The 24,903-nt window shown below is 47.0% G+C and overlaps 1 protein-coding gene and 1 long non-coding RNA gene across 2 annotated transcripts in view; one reads left to right on the plus strand and one right to left on the minus strand.

Annotated features, from left to right (window-relative positions):
- Positions 1-24,903, plus strand: part of WLS (Wnt ligand secretion mediator) — a 112,933-nt gene that overhangs the window by 42,270 nt on the left and 45,760 nt on the right. Inside the window, exon 2 of the mRNA XM_051999455.1 lies at positions 12,144-12,416. Within this exon, the coding sequence (XP_051855415.1) occupies positions 12,144-12,416 (273 nt within the window). The remainder of the gene's footprint in view (positions 1-12,143; positions 12,417-24,903) is intronic.
- LOC127563178 (uncharacterized) lies at positions 1,646-2,529 on the minus strand. The gene is made up of 2 exons (XR_007953911.1): positions 2,259-2,529; positions 1,646-1,992 (listed from the first exon to the last, which is right to left on the minus strand). It is a non-coding gene; the product is annotated as an uncharacterized LOC127563178 (long non-coding RNA).

Raw genomic sequence — 24,903 nt, forward strand, 5'->3', positions numbered from 1 at the left:
CCGTGCTCTTTGTCCTCAGGGAGTTGTTCTGGCTTGGGAGGGAGCCAGCACTCCCCTCCTTCCCCCCCCCTCCCCGCTCCCATCACTATTCAGACAGCACACCAGCTGGCCAGTGAGAGCCTTTGCCACAGGTGCTCTGTCTGCTATCTTGCTGTTGTGGATCCCCCACTTTTACAGGGAGTCGAACGTTTATAGCAGTAGATAAATGGAGTGTATGTGGGCACTTCCAGAGTCAGTTCCCCTGAAGAAGGATGGGGGCAGGGGGAGATGTTGGAAGGGGACCAGCCCTGAAGCGCCACTGACAGAAGTCATTGAGTTCATTCAGGTAGAGGGCAGAGGCAGCTCCTGGCATCCCAACCAATCCTGCTTTGAGGGTCCTCAGGACAGGAGCTGGGACTCCAGGGAGCTCCCCATCCACTCGCTGGTGAGTGGCTCCCGCCTTGCTCAGCTTCTGAGATCCAGCCCAAGGTAATAAATTCTAAGATGCCGTAATTCACTTTCCATAGGTGGTCTTGGCAGCATCCCCAGCCCTTTGGCTCCGAGCGCTCCTGATCTGACTCTCCGACATGAAGTCAGAATTTCAGGGCCGTAGCACCAAGCCAGAGCTTGCCTTTGCCAGGCTCCTGGGGGGATTGGGCTGTGCTTTGTTTCATGGATTCGGGTCCCTTACTACTTTTTTTTTTTTTTTTTAAGAGCATAGGGGAGCCTAGGCTTACTTGTGGTCACATTTTTAGTGATAAAGATCAGAATAAATGATTGGGTACTTAGGATTTAAATGAGGAATGATTTTTTTTTCTGAAACAATTGGGGTTAAGTGACTTGCCCAGGGTCACACAGCTAGGAAATGTTAAGTGTCTGAGGCCACATTTGAGGTCAGATCCTTTTGACTTTAAAGCTTGTGCTCTATTCACCGCCCCATCTAGCTGTCCCAGGGAAAAAAATCTTAACGATCATCAAATCTGAGCCCATTTTTGTAGTTAGGAAAACTGAGGTCCAAGAATAAGTGACTTAGGAGTGCTGGATTTATATTTAGAAGGTCAGAGATCTATGTTCAAATCCCACCCTAATAGTAGCTGTTTATTTTGGGCAAGTCACAATCTCATGGGCTTCAAATATAAAAGGAAGGCTCTTGGATCCTCTCAGCCAATGACTTTTCTGAGATAACTGAGAGCAAGCAGAGTGGGAAGGTGGAAAGAACACCAGCTGTGCAGGTAAGGAGACTGGGTTCCGGTACTGCTCCCCACAGTGGCCTGTGTGACCCCTGTCCTGTTACCTCCTTGGTAAAGAAAGGGTCAGGCCCCTCCCTTCCCCCTTCTCTCCAGCTCTAGGATCTATCCCCTAGATGGGAGTAGGATTGGAACCCGCTTATCCCACTCCATATCAAGAGTCCTCTCCCCTTCATGGCCTCAGCATTCCTCCTGCTTCCGCTCTTCCTCCTTCTTGTCACCGAGTCACTGTTGAATGTGTTAGTATTGGACTCCAAGCCAGCGCTTGGGCTCCAGGTTTGCCTTTATCCTTGTTAGGAGTGTGACATTGGGGAATCATTTAGTCTAAGACTCAGTTTCCTCATTTGTAAAGTGGGGACACTGACTGCTGTGGCACCCCTCTGGATTCATGCTGGGGGTGGTGAGGCTCAAACGAGAAGATGTCTGCAGAGTTTAATGGTCCCCAGACCAACGCCATCAGAGGTTCAGTTAGTATCCCTGGCCATTCCTAATGGTGATGTCATGATAACGGGAAGCACTTGGCAGAGGGAGTAGAGAACTTGCTTCCCAGTCAGGAAGTCCTGCCTCTGGTCCATCCTCCCTGGGTGGTTCTGGGCACGTGACTTCATCCTTCATGCCCCAGGTGACCCTCAGACTGTAAGGGGAGGGCGAGCAGTTACTCAGCAGTGGTAAAAGGCATGGCCTCTGTGGGGAGTTCCTGCGACCACTGATATCCCGGTTCTGGTCGCTGAAGCAGCCCGGGGGGAGATCCCCATCAGGGCGCAGGCTGGGGAGAAAAGAAGAGTCGGTCTTGTGGCCAGGGGAAAGGGCCAGTCACAGAGATCCCGGAGAGCTCTTCATTCTGGAGACGTGGAGGAACGCCTCTCCTCCGCAGTGAATTAGGAGCGTCCCCCTCTCCAGCCGAATGTCGGAGAGCTGATGGCCGACAGCTTGAGCAGCCAAACACGTGCTCTCTCATTCAGGGGAGATCATGAGTGACCACGTCCATCCAAGAGGCCTGATGGGCCCCCACCAAGCATTCGACAGACTTACCTTTTATTCTACTTTTACCAAAACACGATGGGGGAAATCGGTCACAGCCTTAAACTGTCCTTCGTTTAACAGCTTTGCACAATAGTCTGCGAGACTTTGACTCTGGCTTCTCAGAGCAATTGGGTTCCAGCCCCTCTCTGTGCCCTGGGACCATAAGCCAAGGGGAGAAGATGCTCCCTGCATGGACCGTGGGTAAATGGCTCCTGCCGCATGTTGGGCGATGCTTCTGTTCTCTGGAGCTGTTCCATCATTGGCTAGAGGGCCGATGACATCACAGCCGAGCCTTCGACATCACAGAACTTGGTTTAAGGCCAGTGGCCCTCTGTTCCATTGTTTACTTCCATTCTTAAGACTTCTGCCGATGCAATTTCACTGACTTTTCTTCCTGTGGACTCTATTAGCCACAGAAAAAGGTTCAGCAAGGGCCCTTCTGGTTTTTTTCCTCTCTTTTTAGTTTCTGATGGAAGTTTAGAGTTTAGACCCTGATTTAAAAAGAGACACTTAACTTTCCTGGAGCAAGTAAATCAAAAAGTAAGAATTCCTGGCAAGAAGAAGTTATGTTTTGTTCTTGGAATCTGATATTATTCAGTATAGCAGGGAGTACAAATGATTATTCTCCAAATTACATGTTTCTATATCTTGCTAATAACAATAATTACCATTTCGTTAGCTCTTTTTAAGTACTTCATGTGGGTTTTCTCGATGGATTTTCACAACCATCTTGGGAGGTAGATGCCATTATTATCTCTATTTTACAGTTGGGGAAACTGAGGCAGCCAGTATCTAAGGCAAGATTTTCATCAGTCAAATAAGATGCAGTTCTTAAGCACCTACTATGTGCCAGGGCATAGTGCTCAGCAGTGGAGATACAAAAGATTGTCCTTGCTCTTAAGGGAGATCACAGTTCAATGAGGGGGCCATATGCGAACAATTAAATACAAACATAATCAACAGAGGAAGGCACTGAAGCTCTGAGATTAAGGGATTTTGGAAAAGGCTTCCAGAAGAAGGTGGGATTTCATCTAGGGGGACATAGCCAGGGGAGTTTCTGGGAGGGAGAGAGGAGGAGGGAGGCATGGGACACTGTCAATGAAGGTGTATGGAGTTGGGAAATGAATTTTAACTCACATCTTCTTGGTTACAAATCCCTTAAATGGGAGCAAAGCAGACTTAGAGGACAGAACATTACATTTGGGGTTAGAGGACCTGAGTTCCATTCCCACTTTTCTATTTGTAACTTGTAGGATCCTCCTGATAACTCTTAAATTAATGAATGAAAAAACCACACTTATTAGGTGTCAGGGACCGTACTTAGTACCTTAGGGCCTGTGTTATAAATACAAAAATGAGACAGATCTTACTTTCAGGGAAGAGGTGTTTGGCGGATTCTCTCCAGAAGCATGGACAGTACTGATCTGATTATTATGAATGAGAGAATGAATGAAAATAACTTATTAAGTGTACTGTCTGTGTACTGGAGATGGATAAGGAAAATAATTTTCACTTGGATCATTAGCCTTTCAGTTCTCTCCCTATTTTCTCTGCATTAGCTCATAGGACCAGAGTTTTTGGGCTTGAATAAAATGACTAGGAAATTTGATTCAGTGTTTATTGTGTCCCAAACACTGAGGATGTAAATATAAAAGCAAAAAAGGGGACCTCTGTCCCCAAGGAGAGGACATTCTAATGGGGGACAATATACATGGAGATGTGGTGATCAGTGAAAAAAAAAAAAAAAGCCAGTCCTTGCTCTCACAGAAGGTACATGTGAAGGTATAGTGTGCAATGTCAGAAATATATGAGTTCTCACTTCCTAGCTGTGAGATCCTGGGCAAGTCATTTAACCCCAAATGCCTCAGGAGAGAGAGAGAGAGAGAGAGAGAGAGGGGGGGGGGAAGAGGAAGAAGAAGGAGGAGGAGGAAGAAGAGGAGGAGGAGGAGAAGGAAAAGGAGAAGGAGGAAGGAAAGAGGGAGAGAGGGAGGGTTCTGATTTTGGTACTAGACACAGAACACAGGTGCTCAGACCTGCCAGTGAGTCTACCCCGAAGCAGACTTCCCTCAGCAGAATGGCTGGATGAGAGCAATTTGTCCTAAGAACCAAGAAGGCCACTCAAGCAGGTGCTATGGAGTGCTTGGTCAGAATTCGGAGGGCCGACGTCATCCAGTGCATCCTGGGACATTGCAAGTGGTCCTGACTCTGTCCCGCCCTGAACATCGATGATTGGAAGAGAGATTGAGGCTGACAGCCACACACAGCTCTGTCTCACTTCAATCCAATTCATGCACAAGTCAGGACATCCCCCTGTGCTATTATTGGTCCTCTTCAAAACTGAAGGCTGCCCAGCAAGCATAAATTACCTTTTAACTAGTCCACATTCCTTTCCCCTGTAGCCATCAGCAAATAATTCTTGAAAGCTCGCCCCACAACAGACGTCTTCCATTAATTTTGGGAAAGCGAGTGTTTGATGATTCAGAGTTCAAACAAGAGAAGGGCAGGTGGCTTGGCTCCCTGGGGTGCTCCATCCTGAGACTGGGGCTGTTTATCACACACCTGGGAGAAGCCGGGGGGGGGGGGCTTCTCAGCCTCACCCGTGAGCAGCAAGCCACCCAGAAGAAGATGTCGGGACCCACAAAGTGCAGGGATGTTTCTCAAGGTCACGCTCCCAGGGAGTGACCCAGCTAAGATTCAGCCTCCAATCCTCCGACCATATCTCTCAATTCTTTCTATTCTACAACATTCTTCCCGTGAGGATTCTTGGGATGGGAGGCATTTTCTCCAAATACAAAACCTCCGTGGCACTTGTGGACCTTAGACACGGCAGCTGCTTCTAGAACTGGGTCTTATCCCGAGTTCCTCGTTTTTCTTGAGTTTGGTTGCACCATTTCAGGCTCCTTGGATGGCTTTGTCCTTCTCCATATTCTCTCTTGTGGGTGGCTCTGAGAAGGGATCCAGGGCAGTGGTGTCTAAATAGAACCTGGTCCCTGCTGCCACATACTGCCTTCGAAAATCACAAATTACCCTTAGCTAGGTCGTCTTGTGTTCTGCTAAGTGTTTCCCAATGACATTTTCTTTTGCTTCTGGCTTTACGCCAGTGATGGCACTTGTGGTCAGAGAGTCTACCGTGACCCCTCAAAATCCTTAATTTCTACTTTAGTCTTGAGGGGATTCATAATCTCATCAATAAGTGATTCAGCAAGAATATATTAAGCTTCTGCTATGTGCACAAAACTGTTTTAGCCTTGAATGATGCTGTGAAGAGATTCAGAAATTCAAAGAGGAAAGGGGGGCAGGGAAATAGATATGTTATTATCCTCCATTTTACAGTGAAGGAAACTGAGGCAGACAAATGGTAAATGATCTGCCAAGGGCTTCTTGAGGTGGGAGTACACCAGCACGCTTGCCTTGTGATCAGGGGAAAGAACACGACTGTTGGAGCTTGGGTCAGGAGGAGTGTTTGGGATGATCGTTTTCTGTGTGATCTTGAGGAAACTGAGATTGGAGAAGTTGGATGATCTTCCGGTTACTAAAGTGAACGAGTGGGAGCAGCTGCTCTCCGAGGCGCTCTCCACTTCTGGGTCCTATGGGAAGAAAAAGCCGATGAGGAAAGCACTCAGTCAGCCTTTACGTTCTCTCTCAAAGCAGGCTGTTATGGCATCAGTGCCAGTGTGTGTTCTGGGAGGTCCGAGCTGGCAAAGTGGGTGAGCTCTTTGCAGTGACCTCCTGGCAGGATGCGCCCGGGACTGGCAGGCAGGCATAGGTGGCTTGGGAGCCACCGTGCCTGTATTGATGAAATGGCAGCTCCACTGAGCTGGGGGCACTGGGGACGCTGCCCGGCTATTCCTAGAAATGCTTCCCTGTCAAAGGCAAGCTGTTTCTGTTCATCACCTGGGCAAACACGTCTAATATTGTTGACCCAATGCCATCCAGCTAGGTCTTAAATACACAAAAGCACGACTCGCTAGCGAAAACAAACAGAGTGAATGTTTGGCCTAGGACACCCAGATCCTGGCACTTGCCTTACAGTCTGCCCCCAGAAGCTGAGGAAGCCCTCCCCTCGATGGGTGGCAGCACCCCAAGTTCAGCCCTGAGCTTGCATCCTCACCAACTTCCTTCCCTCCTTTTCCATCCTTCCTTTTAAAACTCAGTTCTTTGAGTTCCAAGAGATGATACCCTCTCCCCCCACCCCGTGACACTTCTCCCCCCCTCGTCTGACAGCCATTAGCATGGGCTTGGATGGATCCTCCAGGGTCTTGAGCCACATTTGTTCTGGGTTTTCCCCGTAGGGAAGCTGTGGAAGTTCACTTGCAGTCAGAGGAAGAAGTGGGCTTCCTGGTGGGTTGGGATTTTGGAGAGTTCTGTATATGTCACTCCTCTCTATGGGAGATCCTCTCTGCTTCCCAAGAAAAGCCAGGAATTCTGTCAAAAGGTCCTAGTGCTGGAGAGAAGAGCTGGGATCCTCAGGGTCCCCTGACTTACCCTTCAGTGAAGTCCCAAGTCATTTGGTGAAATGACAGGATAGAAGGCACAGGTGAGAGAGACAAAGAGAGAGAGAGAGAGAGAGAGAGAGAGAGAGAGAGAGAGAGAGAGAGAGAAGGAGACAGAGAGATGAAGACAGATACAGAGACACAGAGAGAGAGAGAGAAACAGAGAACAGAGAAATAGAGACAGAAGATACAGAGAGAGGCAGGGAAGGATGTGAAGGCTTTGTCCCTTTGGCATTTTGAATAGTCTCATTTGTCCTCACAGTGGACGCAGGTAGTGTGGCCCAATACAAAGAGCAGTGGTTCTAAGGTCAGAGGACCTGGATTCAATGTCACCTCCAACACTCTTAGAGTGATCTTGGGGCAGTCCCTTCATTCCCTTGTTTCTCTGTTTAAAAATAAAAGGACTTGACTAAGTGGCCCCTCAGGTTGCTCCCCGCTTCTAATCAATGACTATGAATATGGACGTCCTGGGAGACAAACAATGCTATGATAACTACTGAATCAAAAGCAGATAAGGAACATCATAGTGCCCAGATCACTGGACTGAAGTCAGAAAAACTCATGTACCTGAGTTCAAATCCAGCCTCAGACAATACTGGCTGTGTGATCCTGAGCAAGTTTGTCTCAGTTTCCTCATCTGCCAAATGGACTGTAGAAGGAAACAATAAACCACTCCAATTTAGAAAACCCCAAATTGAGCCACGAAGATTCAGTCATAAATGAAACAGCTGAACAATACCAGCAAAATATAGGAATTCTCCGTGCTCGACTTTACATCTGCAGTGTCAAACTCAAATAGAAACGGGGGCCACCAAACAGGATCCCACGGCGAGAGGTGTCTGAGGCAGGATTTGGACTCTAGTCTTTCCGACTTCAGACCTAACATACCATCCATGATGGCGCCACCTGGATATCCCTGAATTCCTACATTGGCCATGTTCAAGCAATATTTCTCAGACCATTCTGAGTCTATAGGCTCTCTGTCGAGGGGAGCATCATGTTTCATCATGAATCCTTATATTAATCACAGTTTCTAAATCTTTCAGAATTGTTCATCTCTACAAAACTATTGTCATTGTATAACTTGTTTCCTGGTTCTGTTTCCTTCCCTCTGAATCGGTTCATAACCATCCCCTTCGCTGTCCCTACAGCCCTCAGATACCGTGATGTATTCAGTCCTTCCCCAGTTGACGGACATCCTCTCAGCTTTCAGTTCTTCGCCATCACCAAAAGATGCTGCTATCAGTATTTGACCAAAGGGGTCCCTGTTTTCTTTCTTTGCTCCCCGGGGCTTAGACCTCGTGGTGTTATCATTGGGTCAGCACTCTTTACTCTCAAGTCAATTTGTGATTTAAAGACCTTCAGCACTTCATCCCTGGACTATCGGATTAGCCTTGTGATTGGCCTTCCTGCCCCAAGTCTGCCCCCTCCAGTCTGTCCTCCTGCTGCCAAATTGATCTTCCTAAAATGCAAAAATCCCATTATGGAACAACCGCTCCCTCTCACTTCCAAAAGTTGTTCAAACCCCTTTGCAGCTTGCCCCTCCTACATGTTGCATATCTCCTTCTACTTCCCTCCCCCTCCATATTCTGTGATCGGGTAACGTCAGCCTTCTTGCTCTTCCCTGCACGAGACCCTCCCTCCCCTCCTGGTTTGGTCCATTTCCTCTGTGTCCCATGCTTGGACTGTCCCTCTCCTGTTTCCTCCTCCTGGCTTCCCCGGCTACTTTCAAGTGTCGGCTGAAAATCCCACCTTCTGCAAGAAGTCTTTCTCAGTCCTCCAGAAGCGAGGCCCTTTCTCTGTCGATCACCCCAATTTCTCTCGAATTGATCCCATTTGTATCTAGCTGTTAGCGTGTTGTCTCTACTCTGCTCCCCCAAAGAGGAGGCACTTCTGAAATGCTTGTTGACTGTTGGTTGCCTCCACGAAGCTTTCCCTGGTTACTCCAGCTTGCCATCATCCCTCCTTTCTCTCCTCTGGACGACTTTGCATCTCTGTGTATTTATCCTCAGGTCTATTTATTTGTGTTCACAACTTGCTGATTAAATGTTTGCAGTCAATGAATGAGCTGTCATCATGACATTTAGAGAGAATTCTATGACCTGGGTAAACAAGAAAGTGCTTGCTCCATTTTGGACTCCAGCTACACGGGAGTTTTATGTCTCACATGCAAGAGAATTGGCAGCTTAGGAACACATGGGGAACCCTCAAATTGGGAGCGATCTCGGGCCTACATAATCACCATTTTTGCCTGAGTAAGGTTCCTTGTGTGATCAGAGCCAGATAGTTCTTCAGCCTCCATTCAGGGATCCAGAGCATTCCTTCCACTGAGGCACCGTTCCAATGGTGGGGAAGTTTTTCCTGATGTAAAGCTCTAGTTGAATTATTTTCAGTTTCCACCCGTTGTTCCTGGATCTTTCCTCTGGGGGCCAGGCAGAAGAAGCTATTTCTTTCTCCCTCTCTCTCTTAATTTTTTTTTTTTTTTTTTTTTTTTTTTTTTTTTGCTGAGGGACTTGGGGTTAAGTGACTTGCCCAGGTCATACAACTAGGAAGTGTTAAGTATCTGAGACCAGATCTGAGACCTGAGTTCCTCCTGACTTCAGGGCTGGTGCTCTATCTTCTGTTCCACCTAAATGTCCCTATATATTTCTCTTTTGCACAAGATCCCTTCAATGGCTTGGAGGAAGATGGCGTAGCCTCCAAATGGCTCTCCAACCAGACTAACTAGCAGCAGCTTCTTGAACTGACCCATATGTATATGGTCTTAATTGGACACTTGTCATCATCTTAGTTACCGTCGGTCTGGATGCATGTGCCACCTTCCCAAAATGCAATCCGGCAGAGCTGAATGCAGGGCTGCACATGTGGCCTGGGATGGTCACACTGTCTTTCTCCCAATGAAGCTTTCAAGGCTCCCATATCATATGGTTGTAACTCACTGAGTCAGCTAAAACTTGCAATTGTCTTTATTATTAACTCTCAGTCTTGTCCTTGTGAATTTGGCTATATGACTACCTTTATCTTTCTCTTGTTATTATTTTGTGCCTCAGATATTTGTCCTATGACCTTGAGAAACTCATTTAACTTTCCTCAGCCTCAGTTTTCCTCATCCATAAAATGGGTGTGATCATAACCTATTGTAAAGTCTTCTTGTAAGAATTAAATGAGATAACATGTAAAAAAAAATTGGCAACTCCTAAAGCTTTCTATAAATACACCCTTTTGGTTTTCCTATCTCCATCTTATTCAGTTCATCCTATGCAACCTCTCAAGACCATTTTTGCATCTTACATTTGTCAATCGATCTATTATCTCCCAGGGCTATATCCTTTGTGCTTTTATTAATAACAGTGTTAAGTAACACAGGCCGAGTACAGATGATTGGAAACTTTTACCTGGGGTCGTGAAATCATGTATCTACAGTGGAATGGACCTTAGAGATCATTGAGTTCAAACCTTGCATTTTAGAGTTGAGGGGATGGCCCAGGGAGGCAGACTCTTGCCCAAGATCATAAGATGTGTGAGGGCTGGGATTTGGACCCGGATCCTTTGCCCCAGAGCCACTGCTCTCTTTCCATTGGACCATATATGGCTCGTAGCTTTCTTAGCCATGAAACAAGAGACTTGGGTTCTTGATGCTGAGTTTTTACAAAATTAATAGCTATATTTCAATGTGATTGATCTTTCTGACCCTATTTATTTTATTTTAAAAACTAAAACATTATTCTGAGAAAGGGTTCACAGGCTCCAGCAGACTGGGGAAGGGCTCCATGACATCCAAAGATGAAGCATCCCCCGATGAGGCGCTCTACCTCCCAGGTCCCAGATCAAGGACCCTCTGATCACAGGAGTTTTTTTCCTCCTAATGAATGAGACAGGAAATGAAAGATTGGAAAGGAGGCGGACTTTGTGTCGAGCTATTGAAGCCGCAGACTCGTGTGGAGTGCAGCTTCGACCGGACTCACCTATTGAGTTTGGGATGGTGCTCCGGGCCTGCCCCCTGCATATTAGCAAGCGCATCGTGGCCATTTCTGTGGAACAAGAGACTCATCTTTCAGATGAGGTGGAGGACGAGGGGGAGGAGGAGGAGAATAAACACAGAAAGGCCACGCTCGTTTTGGAAGAAGCTTTTAGAGGTCTCAAATATAGAAATCTGTGTGATTACCTGAGCTATAAATGGGACTCCGCTCTGACTTGGCTCTCCCTGCTCATTTCCCTGACCACAAGAAACAGGGGCCACTTTTAATATACTGTTTGGGCTTAATGTTTGTGGATAATTTAGCTGAGTCAGGATAACTGGAGGCTCCGTTGAGTCATGTTTCCAAGAATAAGGCATGTGTCTGATTTAAGAGACAAATGACTTAGGAGAGGCCCCAGTGGATCAAAGGGTAAGTGGGGGGAAGGGAGGCTGGCAGCGGTGGCCATCAAGGCACGATCTGGCCATTGGACAGACTTCCCAGGATGTGGTAATGAAGGCCTTCAAATAGAGTCAGGGAAGGATGATTGGGATCGGGGAGTCATTTCCTAGCCATTTGTGAACTTTGGCTCTTATCCCTAGTAACTGGGGGTCACTTATAGAATCATGGAGTGTTTGAGCCGGAGCAAAGCTCTCCAGGAAGCTCAATGTTCATGTAATCCATGAGGAATCTAAGGCTGAGGTTATGTGACCTCTTCAAAGTGATACAGTTAGTGCTACGTCTGCTTTGCCTCCACTGACCCTCGGCAAATCCCTTTAGCTCTGAGCCTCAGTTTCCTCACTAGTTAAATAGTATTCTATTGTACCTACCTCCCAGGGTAGTTATCCATAAAATGCTTTGTGAGTCTTAATATGCTGTGTATATATCAGTATTATCATCATTGTTGTTATTAAAGAGCCTACCCAGTTCATCAACAACCATTAAGCACCTGCTGTGTGCCAGGCCCTGTTCTAAACCTTGCTGCTCAGCTATTAATGTTCCATACAAAACTATGCTCTATATGGTTGTGTTGTCTGGAAGGCAATCTCGAGGGAAGAAGGGCTGAGCAGTGGAAATGGGGCAAAATAGGATTGGGGTTTAGTTTAGGAAAGCAGAGGAGCTGAAAGATAGAAGACAAAGGGCAGGAGGGAGAATTTTGTGAACATGGAGGCCACCTGAGAGGGAGAGATGGATTCTGTGTACAAAAAAAAAAAAAAATAGAGAGCAAGTCCAGAGCGCGTTGAATCTTAGGGGGTGGAGGTGGGGCATCAGTGGTAAGATCATGAAGGGCTTTGGATGCCAAATGGAAGATCCTACAGGTCTTAGGGGGCCACTGGATTTGAGAGTGTGGAGAGGTACATAGTTAACCCTGTATATTAGAACGTACTTTGAAACATTCAATCCAATGGTTTTCTTGACCAGAAAACGTGTTTTCTTCCTTTCAGCTCCCGGCCCCACCACAGCAGTGTCCTACATGTCAGTGAAATGTGTGGATTCCAAGAAAATTCATCACAAATCCAAGTGGTTCATGCCTTGGGGCCCCAACCATTGTGACAAGATCCGGGATTTTGACGAAGCCCCTCCCAGGCAGATTGAAGCCAATGACATCGTGTTTGCTGTCCATGTGCCCCTGCCTGCCATGGAGATGAGCCCCTGGTTCCAGTTCATGCTCTTCATCCTCCAGCTGGACATCGCTTTCAAGTTGAACAACCAGATTAGTAAGTCGTGTTCTTCTTCCACCTGCTCTGTCCCAGTGCTCAGCGTCAGGGTTGTCTAGGATGTAAGAGGCAGGGCTTGGAAGAGGAGAGAAGCAAAGAAAAGAAAAGAAAGAGAGGAGAAAGAAAAGGAAAAAGAGAAAGCCAGAGAGGCGAGAAACAAACAGAGAGATGGAAAGAGAGAGAGAGATGGGGGAGAGAGAAGAAGGGGAAAAGAGGGGGAAGGAGAGAAGAGAAGAAGAGGGGGAAAGAATCATATTAGCCAATCTGATAAATGTGAGGTGGTACCTCAGAGTTATTTTAATTTGCATTCTGTAATCAATAGTAATTTAGAGCATTTCTTTTTTGCATGACTGATAGATAACTTTGTCTGGAAACTGTTCAGCTCTTTTGACCATTTATCAATTGGGAAATGACTTATATTCTTATAAATCTTATTGTTCTTTTTCTTTGTGAGTGTATTTGTGTGTATGTGTGTGTGTGTGTATATACAATACATATATGTATGAATAAATATGATACATATATATGTATACCTAATACACATACATACATATATAAATATATACATACATATATGCATGTATGAGAAATGAAATTTTTATCATTTTTTTTCACAATTATGATTACTATGTATTTCTTTTCATCTGATTTTCCCATTTATCCTATTCTCTTCTTTCACCTTGTCACTCTTCAATTGCTTCTGGGTCCCACCTCCCCCAATGTGCCTTCCCTTATGCCAACCCTCCATCCCACACTCTCCCTACTTCTCTATAGAGTAAGATGTCTTTATCTGAGTATATCATTCCTTCTTTGAGCCAATTCAATATAATATTCCAAGCCCTCCAAGCCCTCTGTTCCTTGAAAGTAAAAGCTGCTAAAGCTTGTGTGATCCTGACTGTGACGCCATGATATTTGACTTGTTTCTTTCTAGTTGCTTGCAATATTTTCCTTTTTATTTGGAAGCTGTGAAATTTGACTTTAGTGTTCATGGGAATTTTCATTTTGGAATCTCTTCCAGGAGGTTATTGGTAAATTCTTTTAATTTAAATTTTATCCTCTGGTTCTAGAATAACAGAGCAATTTTCCTTGATAATTCCTTAAAATACAGTGTCTGAGCTCTTTTTTTAATCATGGCTTCATATAGTCCAATAATTCTTAAACTGTCTCTCCTCAGTCTCTTTTCTTAGGTCAGTTGTTTTTCCAATGAGGTATTTCACATTTTCTTCTGTTTTTTTTTTTTGTTTGTTTGTTTTTTGTTTTTTTAAATTTTTTTTTTGTTGATTGTTTCTTGATGTTTCGTGGAGTCATTAACTTCTATTTGTCCAATTCTAGTTTTTTTTTTTTTCATTGAGCTTTTGTATCTCCTTTTTTGTTCGGCAAATTCTGTTTTGTTTATTATTTTCTTCAGTAATGTGTGTGTGTGTGTATCTATGTGTTTGCATATATGTATGGGCCCTTTACCAAGCTGTTGATATTCTTTTCATGATTTTATCATTCTCATTCATTTTCCCAATGTTTCTGTTGTCTCTTTTATTTACTTAAAAAAAATCCTTTTTGTGCTCTTCTAGTAGTCCTTTTTTGTCCAAAACCAATTCAGCCAGTCAGTTTTTCTTTCAGACTTTGGATGTAGCTTTTTTGACATTGTTGTTTTTTGCATTTGTATTTTGATTTTCTCTGTCTGAATAGTGACTTTCTACTTTTAGGGATGTTGTTGTTTGCTCATTTTTCAATCCTATGTATTGATTTGTAACTTTATGTCAAAGTTGTCCCCCAAGGGTGGGGGGTGGGAAGGACACTGTTCCAAGCCTTATTTTTTATTTTATTTTTTTTGTGCTGATGTTTTCAGTTCTGGGGATCTGTACCTTTCAGTTTTTCCAAGTTGGTATTACCTAAGGAGAAGTATGGTCACTGCTCTCTTGGTCTGTGATCTGGTTTATGAGTGACCACAGATTCTCTTTCTGCCCTGGAACTGTGATCAGGGTCCTTGTCCCTTGAAGCTGTACATTCTAGTGTGCTCTGGAATTGTAACCCAGAACTATGGACTGACAATACAACAGCGTCCTCTGCCCTGTGTCAGCAATGGGTCCCCTATAATCGCCTTCTGAGCAGTCATCCAGTTCCCTTACCATCTGTGGGCTGAGAGTTTCAAAGGCCCCCACTGTAAATCCAGGCACCCCCAAGGCTTGTTGCCGGCTTGCCTGGGAATGGCCTGGCTGGTCCACGCCTTTCACACCACTGAGACAGACCTGTCTCACTGGCTTCTAAGTGGTCCTGGGCTGGAAAATTGTTTTTTTTTTTTTTTTTCTGTTGGGTTTGACACTCTAGAATTCATTTTGAAGCATTATTTTAGAGTTGTTTGGAGAGGGATTTGGTAGAGCTCAGGTGAAGCGCTGCCATCTTGACCATAGATAATCAGAAGATTTTATTTAAAGATCATGTGACTGGGGAAGGATGACATCTGACCCACTGTCTCACTTTCATATCTTACAAGACCAAAAAAGAAGGAAGAAGTAGCAGGATCATGGGATCATAGATTTAATCCCGGAAGAAACGTTAGAGGCTATAATGTCCAACCCCATCATTTTACCATCATACCAGAGGCTGAGAGGTATTGAATGACTTGACTTGCACAGGATCACACAGCTGGGAAGCGTCAAAGTCTAGATTCGAAGGTGGATGTTCCAGGGCCAGCACGTGGCCCACAGCCCCTCTGGGCTTCCTCAGCTGGAAATGGGGGACAAAACCAACCTTGTGTGTTGTGTGCCGGCCTGAATGCGCTCTGTAAATACGAGCCACGATCATCATTTCCTCTTTGGGAGGTTATGTCACCACTATCAAGTCCCTCGTCAGCTGCTTGAAGTTAAACAAGAGCAGGCTGGAAAATGAAAATGCTCGGGTGCTTTTCTATTGATTTTTGTAGATCACAGCCCTACCAGGGTCAATAGTCTTGAATGGGGGAGGGTAAGCAAGTGCAGTGAGGGGGCTACAAAGTGTGGGGCTAGAATTCGCACACAAGCCCCTAACTTCTGGGCCAGCCCTTAGTTACTGTGTTGCCTTTCAAGGCCTTATCTTTTTATACAAAATAACCCACCAGAGGTCTCTTGTGAACAGAGCCAGTCCACGTCAGAAGCCTGCTTGGCCAGAAGCTGAGGAGAGGCTTTCTCCTGAGCGGGCAGGTGGGTGGCCGGGGGCGCTGACTTTCATGTGGGCAGGTTTGCGGTTGCGGGGGGAGGGGGGGCAGTTCACCTGGCAGCTTCGTCTGTGGGTGCTCAGGTGGCTTTGATTTAGGGTGATGGCATCTTTTCCCAGTGCCACGCTTTAAGCCAGACCATGGGGGAAGTTTTACAAAACTTCATGGCTCGGTCTTCTCCCAGAATCCTGCTTGCCAGGGAACCTCAGAGGCAGCCAGAGCCGCTCCCCTCCTCGGGCCCCAGGGAGCAATCCCAGAGCTGGGGGCTTCTTTCCCTTTTTTACAGGCCCTTCTAACCTAAGCCAGCTTTGTGTTCTGGGGTAGTTTGCTTGTTTGTTTGGGGAGTGGGCTTTGCCCTACAGTGATACCCGTTCTAGTTCCACCAGGAGGACCGGGGTTCACTGGGGAGGGAGGGGGGACCTGGTTCAGAAGTCTGAGGCCTCAGGTTCCAATCCCACTTTCTGTACTCCCTCATTATACTTGATCTACTTGTACCTACCTCCTTTCTGCCTCAGTTCCTTATCTGAGCACTCACTGATTCCCAGGTGCCAAGGAACTTACCAAATATAAAGGAAAGGGCCAGGGAGGACCAGTGACACTTAGGGGAGACAGGACCAGGGCTGGGAGGTCAGGGCTTGGTGGGTGTCTTCATTGATGTAAACAATCCCTCCTCACCAGGGGGGTTTGACCCTTCTTTAAGTCTCAAAATAGGGTTTTCCACCTGGGGAAAATGAACTTACTTTTTCAAACATTTAAAACCTATTTTGCCAGGCAGATTTCAGTACATTTGATTTCCTTTGTAATCTGATATATTTATTTTATGCATTTTCAAACAAGATTCTGAGAAAGGAGAGCGGAGTTTTCGGCAGGCTGGCTGAGAGGGCTGCTAGGGGGCAGGGTGAGGGGCTCCGGGCCGGAGAGTGGAGCAGAGCATGTGGAGGTGTGCGGGAGGCCCAGTCAGAGAATGAGGAGAATGCCCATTCAGCCATCAACCAGTATTTATTAAGCACCTACTGTGTTCCAGGCCCTGTGCTAGGCTCAAAGTCTACTCAAAATGAGCTTGGTTCTAGTGAGGAGAGACAAGAAGTCCGTGTGTGTGTGTGTGTGTGTGTGTGTGTGTGTGTGTGTTCACACACACATACAGACACACACAATATAAATGCAAAATGAACAAAGACAAATTTATACCGACTAGTTAAATATAATGTAATTTGGGAGGGAAGGCGGGAACAAGCAATTGGGGGCACAAAGAAAAACTCCCCAGGAGGTTTTCTCAGTCTTACAAATCCATCCTGCTTATATGTACCTGTATTTTCCAAATTAGAGAAACTTAGACCAGGGGACTTAGCTGGGGTCACATCGCTAGTGAGTGTCAGAGGCCAGAATCTTACTGCAGTGGCTGCCGATCCAAGGCTCTCTGCGGGTCCCTCCTTCTCCCATAGTGCCTCTTTCCAGGTCCCCGGTGTGAGTCCCGAGGGAGAGAGTGGACCAGAAGGCTTTGGGACAGCCGTGGGCATTCCCTTCTGCGCCGGGCCACGGTTTGGGCCCACTTTGACAGACTCGAGGAGAGGAGTACTTTTGGCTGGAGATCTGCTTCTAAGTTAGACAGACAGACATTAAAGACTCTTCACACTTCATCCTAGACTTCAGGATTAAAAAAAGAAAAATAATCCCCAGAAAGCTCAGCTAAACCGAGGAAGGTTAGATAAAGAGCTGCTCATTGTTCCATCCGCTCTGGGACTGATTCTGGCTGCTGCCATTTGAAAGGGGAGGATGGGAAGGATTGGGGAGGACTGGGGAAGACTGAAGAAGTCTGGGGAGGCCTGGGGAGGAGAAGGGGAGGACTGAGAATACCTGGGGAAAACTGGGCCGGGGAAGGGGCAGCTCAGGACAGTTCCTGGCAGAGGAAGGAGTAATGTGGCGCTGCTGAGAGCAGCCTGGAGACCTCTGGGAAGACTTCATAAACATAAACCAGATTTTAAAAAAATAATATTTACCCTGCCTTGAACTCTTTTCTTTTTCCATTTTAGGACAAAAGTTTTCAAAGTCCCAGCTGTGGTTCAGGGCAAACTCCTTCCAGCTCTTCCAAAGCCAGGAGGCAGTTTCAGCTTTTCAGTACACTGGGAATAATAGGCTTAAAGGGCTGGGGGGGTGGGGGGGACTTCAGCCTGGGAGGGACTGGCAGATGTTTGGGAGCTGAGTAACTGAGCTTCTACTGGAAACCCATTAGGGATATAAGGCAGGTCTTAGGGTTGTTTGGAGATCTGGCCTCCAGACCGTGGCCTCCAAGGAACCCGGTGTGAGAGATCAAAGAGAGAGCCTTGCTGGGCGCCAGCCAGCCTTGTGTTCCCTGCTTCAAGGTGCTCAGGCTGAGGCTCTGGTAACCATTGGCAGGCGTGCGTGAATGAATGAACGAATGAATGAATGAGAAAGCCTTTGTCACCCCGTGCACCTTCCCAGTCACTGTGCTGCTGAGACACAGATGGCAGCCAATAAGACAGTCTCTGTTCTCAAGGAGCTTTTGCTCTTAAAAGGAAGGAAGGCAACCCATCCTGGGGAACAGAGGGAGGGAGGAGAGTCCTGGGTAGGGGTTAGGGAACCAATGGTACAGGGCGGGCCTTGCCAGGCTGGCAGACTCAGCTGGTTCCTGTTCTTAACTCCAGAAGGAGGAAGGCAGGGCCAGGCGTGTTCCACGTGGAGGGCCCCATCAGCCGTCCCTGGAGCGACTCGGTCTGTTGTAGACGAGGCTGGCAGGGAAGGAAGGCCGGGGTGCTTGTTCTCCAGTCCCCACCGCTGTCAGGATTTCGGATTAGGTCACGGAATCACATCCGTTTTCTTGGACAAAAACCCTCAGGAGCAGGAGGAGGCAGGGGGCACTGGGGCCTGGGGTGCGTAGGTCCCTCCAGAATGGAACCGTTTGTGTTTTGTGACTAGGAGGGATATAATCGCTCGGCCTCTGGGTGGCTTAGAGATGCCTTGGAACTCAAAGGGAGTCCCTGGTGCAGAGTGCAGATTCTGTTTCAGCTGATATAACCCGGACTAAGGGACCAGATCAAGCTTTCCAGATGTTCAAAGAAGAGCAGGAAAATGAGCTTCCGAGAGGCATTGGACTCGGGATCAGGAAAAGCCGGGTTCGAATCCTGTCTTGGACTCTAAACTAGTTCCAGATCAGTCCCAACCTCAGTTTCTTCATCTATTTAACAAGTGGGTTGGACTTGGTGCTGTCTAATATTCCAATTGAAGCCCATTCTGGGTCTGTTTGTACGGTGCTAGTTCTCCTGAGTCTTGAAGAGCACACGTGGGAGAACATGTAAACATCTCATATGTGTACACGGGTGTCATAGTGGATAGAGGCCTGGGCCTGGAGTCAGCGAGACTCACGTTCCCGAGTTCAAATCCAGCCTCAGACACGTCCTCGCTGTGTCCCCCTGGGTGAGTCACTTCACCTTGTTTGTCTCAGTCTCCTCATCTGGAAGATGAACTGGGGAAGGCAATGGTGAACCCCCCCTCCCCCCAGCATCTTTGTCGAGAAAACCCCAACTGGGGTCGCAAGGACCGAATCCACTGAACACCAACAGATACATGAATGGATGTGATGTGAAAGGATGTCTATTGGGGTATATATAACGACATGATAACATAAAGACCATGACCCTGGGGCCACATGCACATGTGTGTAGCCCACTCCCAGGGGGCCTTGCGGTGGGAGGAGATGGTGACTCATTGAATCCCTCTTCTGGTCTGGCTTCATCTTCCTCCCCTCCCCCTCTGCCCCACGTCCAGTATTTACAAGTCTGCGAGGAGCCGGGGCCAATCCGTTTAACCACTAATTTGAGAAAAAGAAAGAGACTCGAAAGGAGGAGAGCAGATTCTATCTGAGTTTTACCCAGTGGATGATTAACCAGACTGGAGAAGGTCGGGATGGGGGTGTTTGTTTGCTGGGATTCCCAGGATTATCTCTGTTTTGGGGAGGATCGGAGATAAGTCTGGGACTTTTGAATGAGAACGAACCCTTTAGAACGTGTTTATATTGGCCAGAAGTCTGGGAACCTTTGGGCTGTATTTGCTTTGGGATGTAATTATTGATAAGCCTTTTTCATTTGGATAACATCAGTCTCAAGCCTTCCGGATTGGTCCCCGGTGCCTTCCAAATGATTATTAGTTGTTCGCCAGAAAGACTTTCTGAGGGAAAGGAACCAACGGGGCCGATGGAGTCCTTCAGAAGTCTGGCCAAGATTAGCTACGTGTCAGGTTTAGTGAGGTTCAGGGCTTGGGAAGTTCCCCATAAAATGGGGGAGCCCTGAGCGAGATTGCAGCTCACCGTCTTTTTCCTTTCTTCCTTTTAAAATGTATTTATTTCACCAGCATTTCTTATTTTTTCCTTTCACTGTTTTCCACTATTCCCCACATTAGGGGATAATAAAAGTTAAAAAAATAATAATAAAATAAATAATACAATAAAAAGACAAGACAATATGGGGAGACTGAGGCTCTTGTGATTAAGTGATATACTTAGGGTCGCACAGGACCAGGGTCACTGGATCTCCCGGGTTCTTTTCCCTATGTTTCTCTACGTGTGTGTCTTGTGGATTCAGTGAGATCTCCATGAGGACAAATTGCAGTGCTTCAGTTTCTGGGCGTGTCCCATTTATTGGGTGACTGCTGGGTGTTGGGGGATGCCCAGAGACTTTGCCCGGATTCTCTGCCCTGTTCCCCCACACCCTCTTCCAGTGCCTCGGCTTACCTTGTACGTCACAGTATCTCCCCATTAGGACGTGAGCACGTTAGGGTGAAGGACCCCTTTTGGTCTTTCTGGGTATCCCCTCCCAGTGGCACATAGTAAGGTCAGCCTCATAAATGGCTGTTACCCAGCCAGTTAATGTGGAAGGCCGTTATACTGTCCTCCCCTCTGGGCTGGGTTTCGAAGCTGTCTTCTCTGAACAGGGGAACTGAGGCACCCAGAGAGGGCCAGGGGATTGTGCAAGGTCCCAGGGCTGATTGCAGCCAGAGGCCAGATGAGAAACCCACCTCCCTCCTCCTCCACTGCCTCCTGCTATGTCAACCGGGTTATTCTGCAGCAAGGGACTTTGTTGACTTAAATCCACGATGAGGACCACAGAGACGTTTAAATGTCATTTCATCACCAAAGTTTCTCAAAATCCCAAGGTTGCTGAGAGTGACTTTCTCAATCCTCCAGTCTCTAAAGGAGAAACTGGGATTCTCCTGAGTTAAGGGGTCAGCTTTGAGAGAGAGGGTTGTGAGCCCCTGCCTCCTTCCCTCCTCCTTCCCGGGTACTTCAGAATGAGCCTTTGAGCCACAAGGACTCTGGGATGTGAGGGACCAAGCAGGGAGGCCCCCCTTATCTCTGAGGAGCCCCAAGAGGCTCATTTCCGGGTTAGGGCACGTATGAGGCTATTTCCTTACCCAGAACACTCCACAGTGGGAGCATAACAAAGGCCTGGAGAAATCTGCTGCTGCCTTTGATGTGGGAGTAATCTGGGCCCTGAATAATGCAAAGAGACCAGCCCCAGAGCTTATCTGATAATGCATCTGGGGCTTTGTCACCTGCCCTTCCGAAGCCCGGTGGGGATGGGAGAGCCGCTTTCTACCTCCCGCACCTCTCTTCCTCTCTTCTCACCTCTGCTGTCACCTAGACAGAGGATCCTCAAACTTCTGCTTCAATTTTAAACTTTAATAGCTGGCAGAGCACCTCCAATGCTGGGTTTGGAGTCAAGAAAACCTGGATTCAAGTCCTGCATCTGATACTTATTAATTATATGAGCATGAGTTCTTAATTTTTCCCAGCCTCAGTTTCCTCAGCTGTAAAAGGAGACAATTATAATAGCACTGGTTAAAGCACTAGGTCTGAAGTCAGGGAGAACTGGCTTCAGATACCAGACTCTGAGCAAGTCACTTAACCTCACTTGCCTCAGTTTACCTAATTGTAAGATGAGATGGAAGAGGAAATGGTAACCACTCCAGTGTCTTTGTTAAGAAAACCCCAAATGGAATCTATCTACCAAAGGAAAGTCAGGAATTATATGAGCAAAATTACAAAAAAGTTTCCACACAAATAAAGTCAGACTTAAATAATTGGAAAAATATTAAGTGCTCTTGGATAGGCCGAGCAAATATAATAAAGATGACAATACTCCCTAAGAAAACCCCAAATGGGGTCATGTCAGACACCCCTGAAATAACAAGTAGAACACCAAAATAACACCACCTCCCTCCCTGGGTGGCTATATCTAAGGAGACACTTTCTGCAAAACACTTTGCAAACCTTAAAGCATCATCTCATATTGAGTATTACTACTACTACTACTACTACTACTACTACTACTACTACTACTACTACTCTACTACTAGTACTAGTAGTACTGCTATTACTACTACTACTATTGCTATTATTGCTGCTGCTGCTACTACTACTACTACTACTACTACTACTACTACTACTACTGCTGCTGCTGCTGCTGCTGCTGCTGCCATTACTGTTATTACTACTCTACTACTACTACTAGTACTGCTATTATTCCTGCTGTTGCTGCTACTTACTGCTACTAATATTAATACTGCTATTACTACTATTGCTATTACTGTTACTACTAGTAGTACTGCTATTACTACTACTACTACTTTGGACTCCGTTCTGCCTGAGGTGGGGCTGAGGGGTTAAATAGAACTCTTCCTTTTTAACTTTGCTTTTCTAAATAACATAAAGTCCAAGAGCAGAAGGTCTCTTGCTGTAGCCAGGGAGGCCGGGCAAGCTGTGAAGGTGTGGGTTACTCTGATGTCTTATTTGCCAAGAGTGAAGGGCGTTTTTTCACCAAGAAACAAGAGTTAACAGGACTTAACTCTGGAAGCCACCCACCCCAGTTTGGAACTGGTCCAAGACCCCTCCTCCCCCCATTTCGCAGATGAAGCTGGTGCTCACCCATGAAGGACACCTGACCTGCCCAGCCTCCCTCAGGGAGCCAAAGTTTGCCTTGGCTCCTTTTTGCTTCTCCAGGTTAAACCGCTTCAGTGCCTCCCACAGACCCTTCCTGAGTCATTAGGTTGCTGGATCCCCAGACATGGGGCAGCTAGAATATCTGTCTCTGAGTCCAAATATCAGGGCAGAAGCAGAGGAGGATGGGGGAGGCTCCACGTCCTCTGTGTCCCGAATGGGTGGAAGGGAGACCCGAGGCTCAGGTAGGGAGATCTGGGCTCGGGGAGAGAGATCCAGGCTCGGGGAGAGAGATCCAGGCTCAGGGAGGGAACCACACTGGACATTTCCACATTGGGCGGATCTGGTTCACGCACCTGAGAACAGAGCTCTTGGCCACCTTCTTCTACTTGTTCGAGTTCTCGGGGCCGATCGTCCCGCCTGGGACATCGTCCGCTTCTTGTTCCCATCTGGAAATTTCCATGCTGGGAACACATCTTCTTTCTCATTTGTTCAGGCAGTTCGGTGCCGTCAGCTCCCGTGGAGAACAATCTCGGGTCTCAGTCTGGGTGCAATTATCACCCAAGTCTCGGTGTAAATTACCAAGGAAATAAAAGCCGGCTCCTCAAGCTAACATGGCATTGAGATAGCCCGGAGCGGGCACTGGGTCACGAGTCGGGGAGCCGGGCATCGGACACCTTACAGATGAGAGTGCAGAATGTCCTGCCCGTGGGAGTGATGGCAGAAACGGAACACTTCCGACTCCAGAACCAGAACCCCTTCTGACTCTAGAACCAGAACCCCTTCTGACTCCAGAACCAGAACCCCTTCTGACTCTAGAACCAGAACCCCTTCCGACTCCAGAACCAGAACCCCTTCTGACTCTAGAACCAGAACCCCTTCTGACTCTAGAACCAGAACCCCTTCCGACTCCAGAACCAGAACCCTTTCTGCTGGACCGTGCTGGGTGAATGGCACCAGTTTGCTTTACTCACAGCTCCTGGCTTCAGCTCGGTATCAAAAGTGTTTTGAACTGTTCGTGTGTGTACATGTACCTTATACAGAAGATTTGGGATCAACTGGGGAGCTGGACTGCATTCCCTCTGCTGTTTCTTCATCTTTCCTCATTTTCAGAAGGAGGAGGGAATAGAACCCGATGGGCTCCAAGGCTCCTGATTCCTTGATCTGTCTTATCTGGTCTTTCTAAGGAGACAAGTGAGCTCGGCCTCGCTAGACTGAATCCTGGGCCAGTTAGCGGAGTCGCCCCCCCCCCCACTTTTATTTTAAAGAAAGCTGCATCTCCGAAAGGAGCCGAGTTCTGAAGTAGATCGCGTTTTATCTGATTTCATTTTATATTTTTAAATGTTAGCTTCTGTTCCTTCCAAGTTGTTGGGTGGGTAGAGAGTGGTGGTGTACTGGAAGTGTATTTTTAGGGTGACATTAAAAAATGGATCACAGACCAGCCCAGGAAGCAGCCATTCTTAGGTGAGTCAATGTATAAATAGCAAGCTTGAGTTTTTGTCAAGTGTAACTGACCTTTCCGCCGGCTCCACTGTCCAGCGGGGCTCAGGGATGGCCTGGCCAGGTCTGGGCCTCTAGGAAACGGAGGCACAAGAGCTGGGGACCACATGAGGATAGTAACTCTGTGGGTTTTAGCCTTTGGTTCAGAGCAAACACTTTAGAAATACTTATCAATTGACTCAGTATCATCAGAAGGGCTGAATGTGGAGTTCCAGAGAGAAGACAGGAGGGACCTTTGAGGGAGGGTGGCCATAATACTAGTTATGTCCACTTTCTCCCCGTAGTTACAGATAATGAGCTGCATTTATATGATGCTGTGAAGTTTCCCTGATTTCTGACAGGCCCTAGAATGGGCCTGTTCTCCTGGGACAGGATTCTCAAGGGAACCCAAGCTTTAGAACTAACACAGGGACTCCCACTTGGAATCCCTGAAGATCTCCCTCATCACTTCTGCCTCTTGGAATCCCCGGTTTCCTTTCGGACTCAGTTCAGATCCGGTCTTCTGGGGGACGACTCGTCCGGTCTCCCCGGCTTCTAAGGCCACCTCCTCTGGGGTTCGCGTTCCCCTCCTCTGTCTGATATGCACCAAATTACTTCCACATTGTATTCTCCCTTGCAAGGCAGGCTCCTGGAGGACCGGGATGCTGCCTTTCTTGGTATTGCCAGCACTTGGCGCGTGTATTTGGTGCGTAGTAAGTGCTTCATAAAAACTTGTGGATTGATTGGTCCCCTTGACTGCCTCAAAGATTGTTTCTAGACTTATTGTCTATAGAACATGGGGGAAAATATTTGCATAAAAAAGATGGCGCCTTTTTCCCATTCCATAAATGTCTTCTAGCTCTCTTTCC

The sequence above is a fragment of the Antechinus flavipes genome, chromosome 4 (genome assembly GCF_016432865.1).
Source record: "Antechinus flavipes isolate AdamAnt ecotype Samford, QLD, Australia chromosome 4, AdamAnt_v2, whole genome shotgun sequence".
Lineage (NCBI taxonomy): Eukaryota > Metazoa > Chordata > Mammalia > Dasyuromorphia > Dasyuridae > Antechinus > Antechinus flavipes.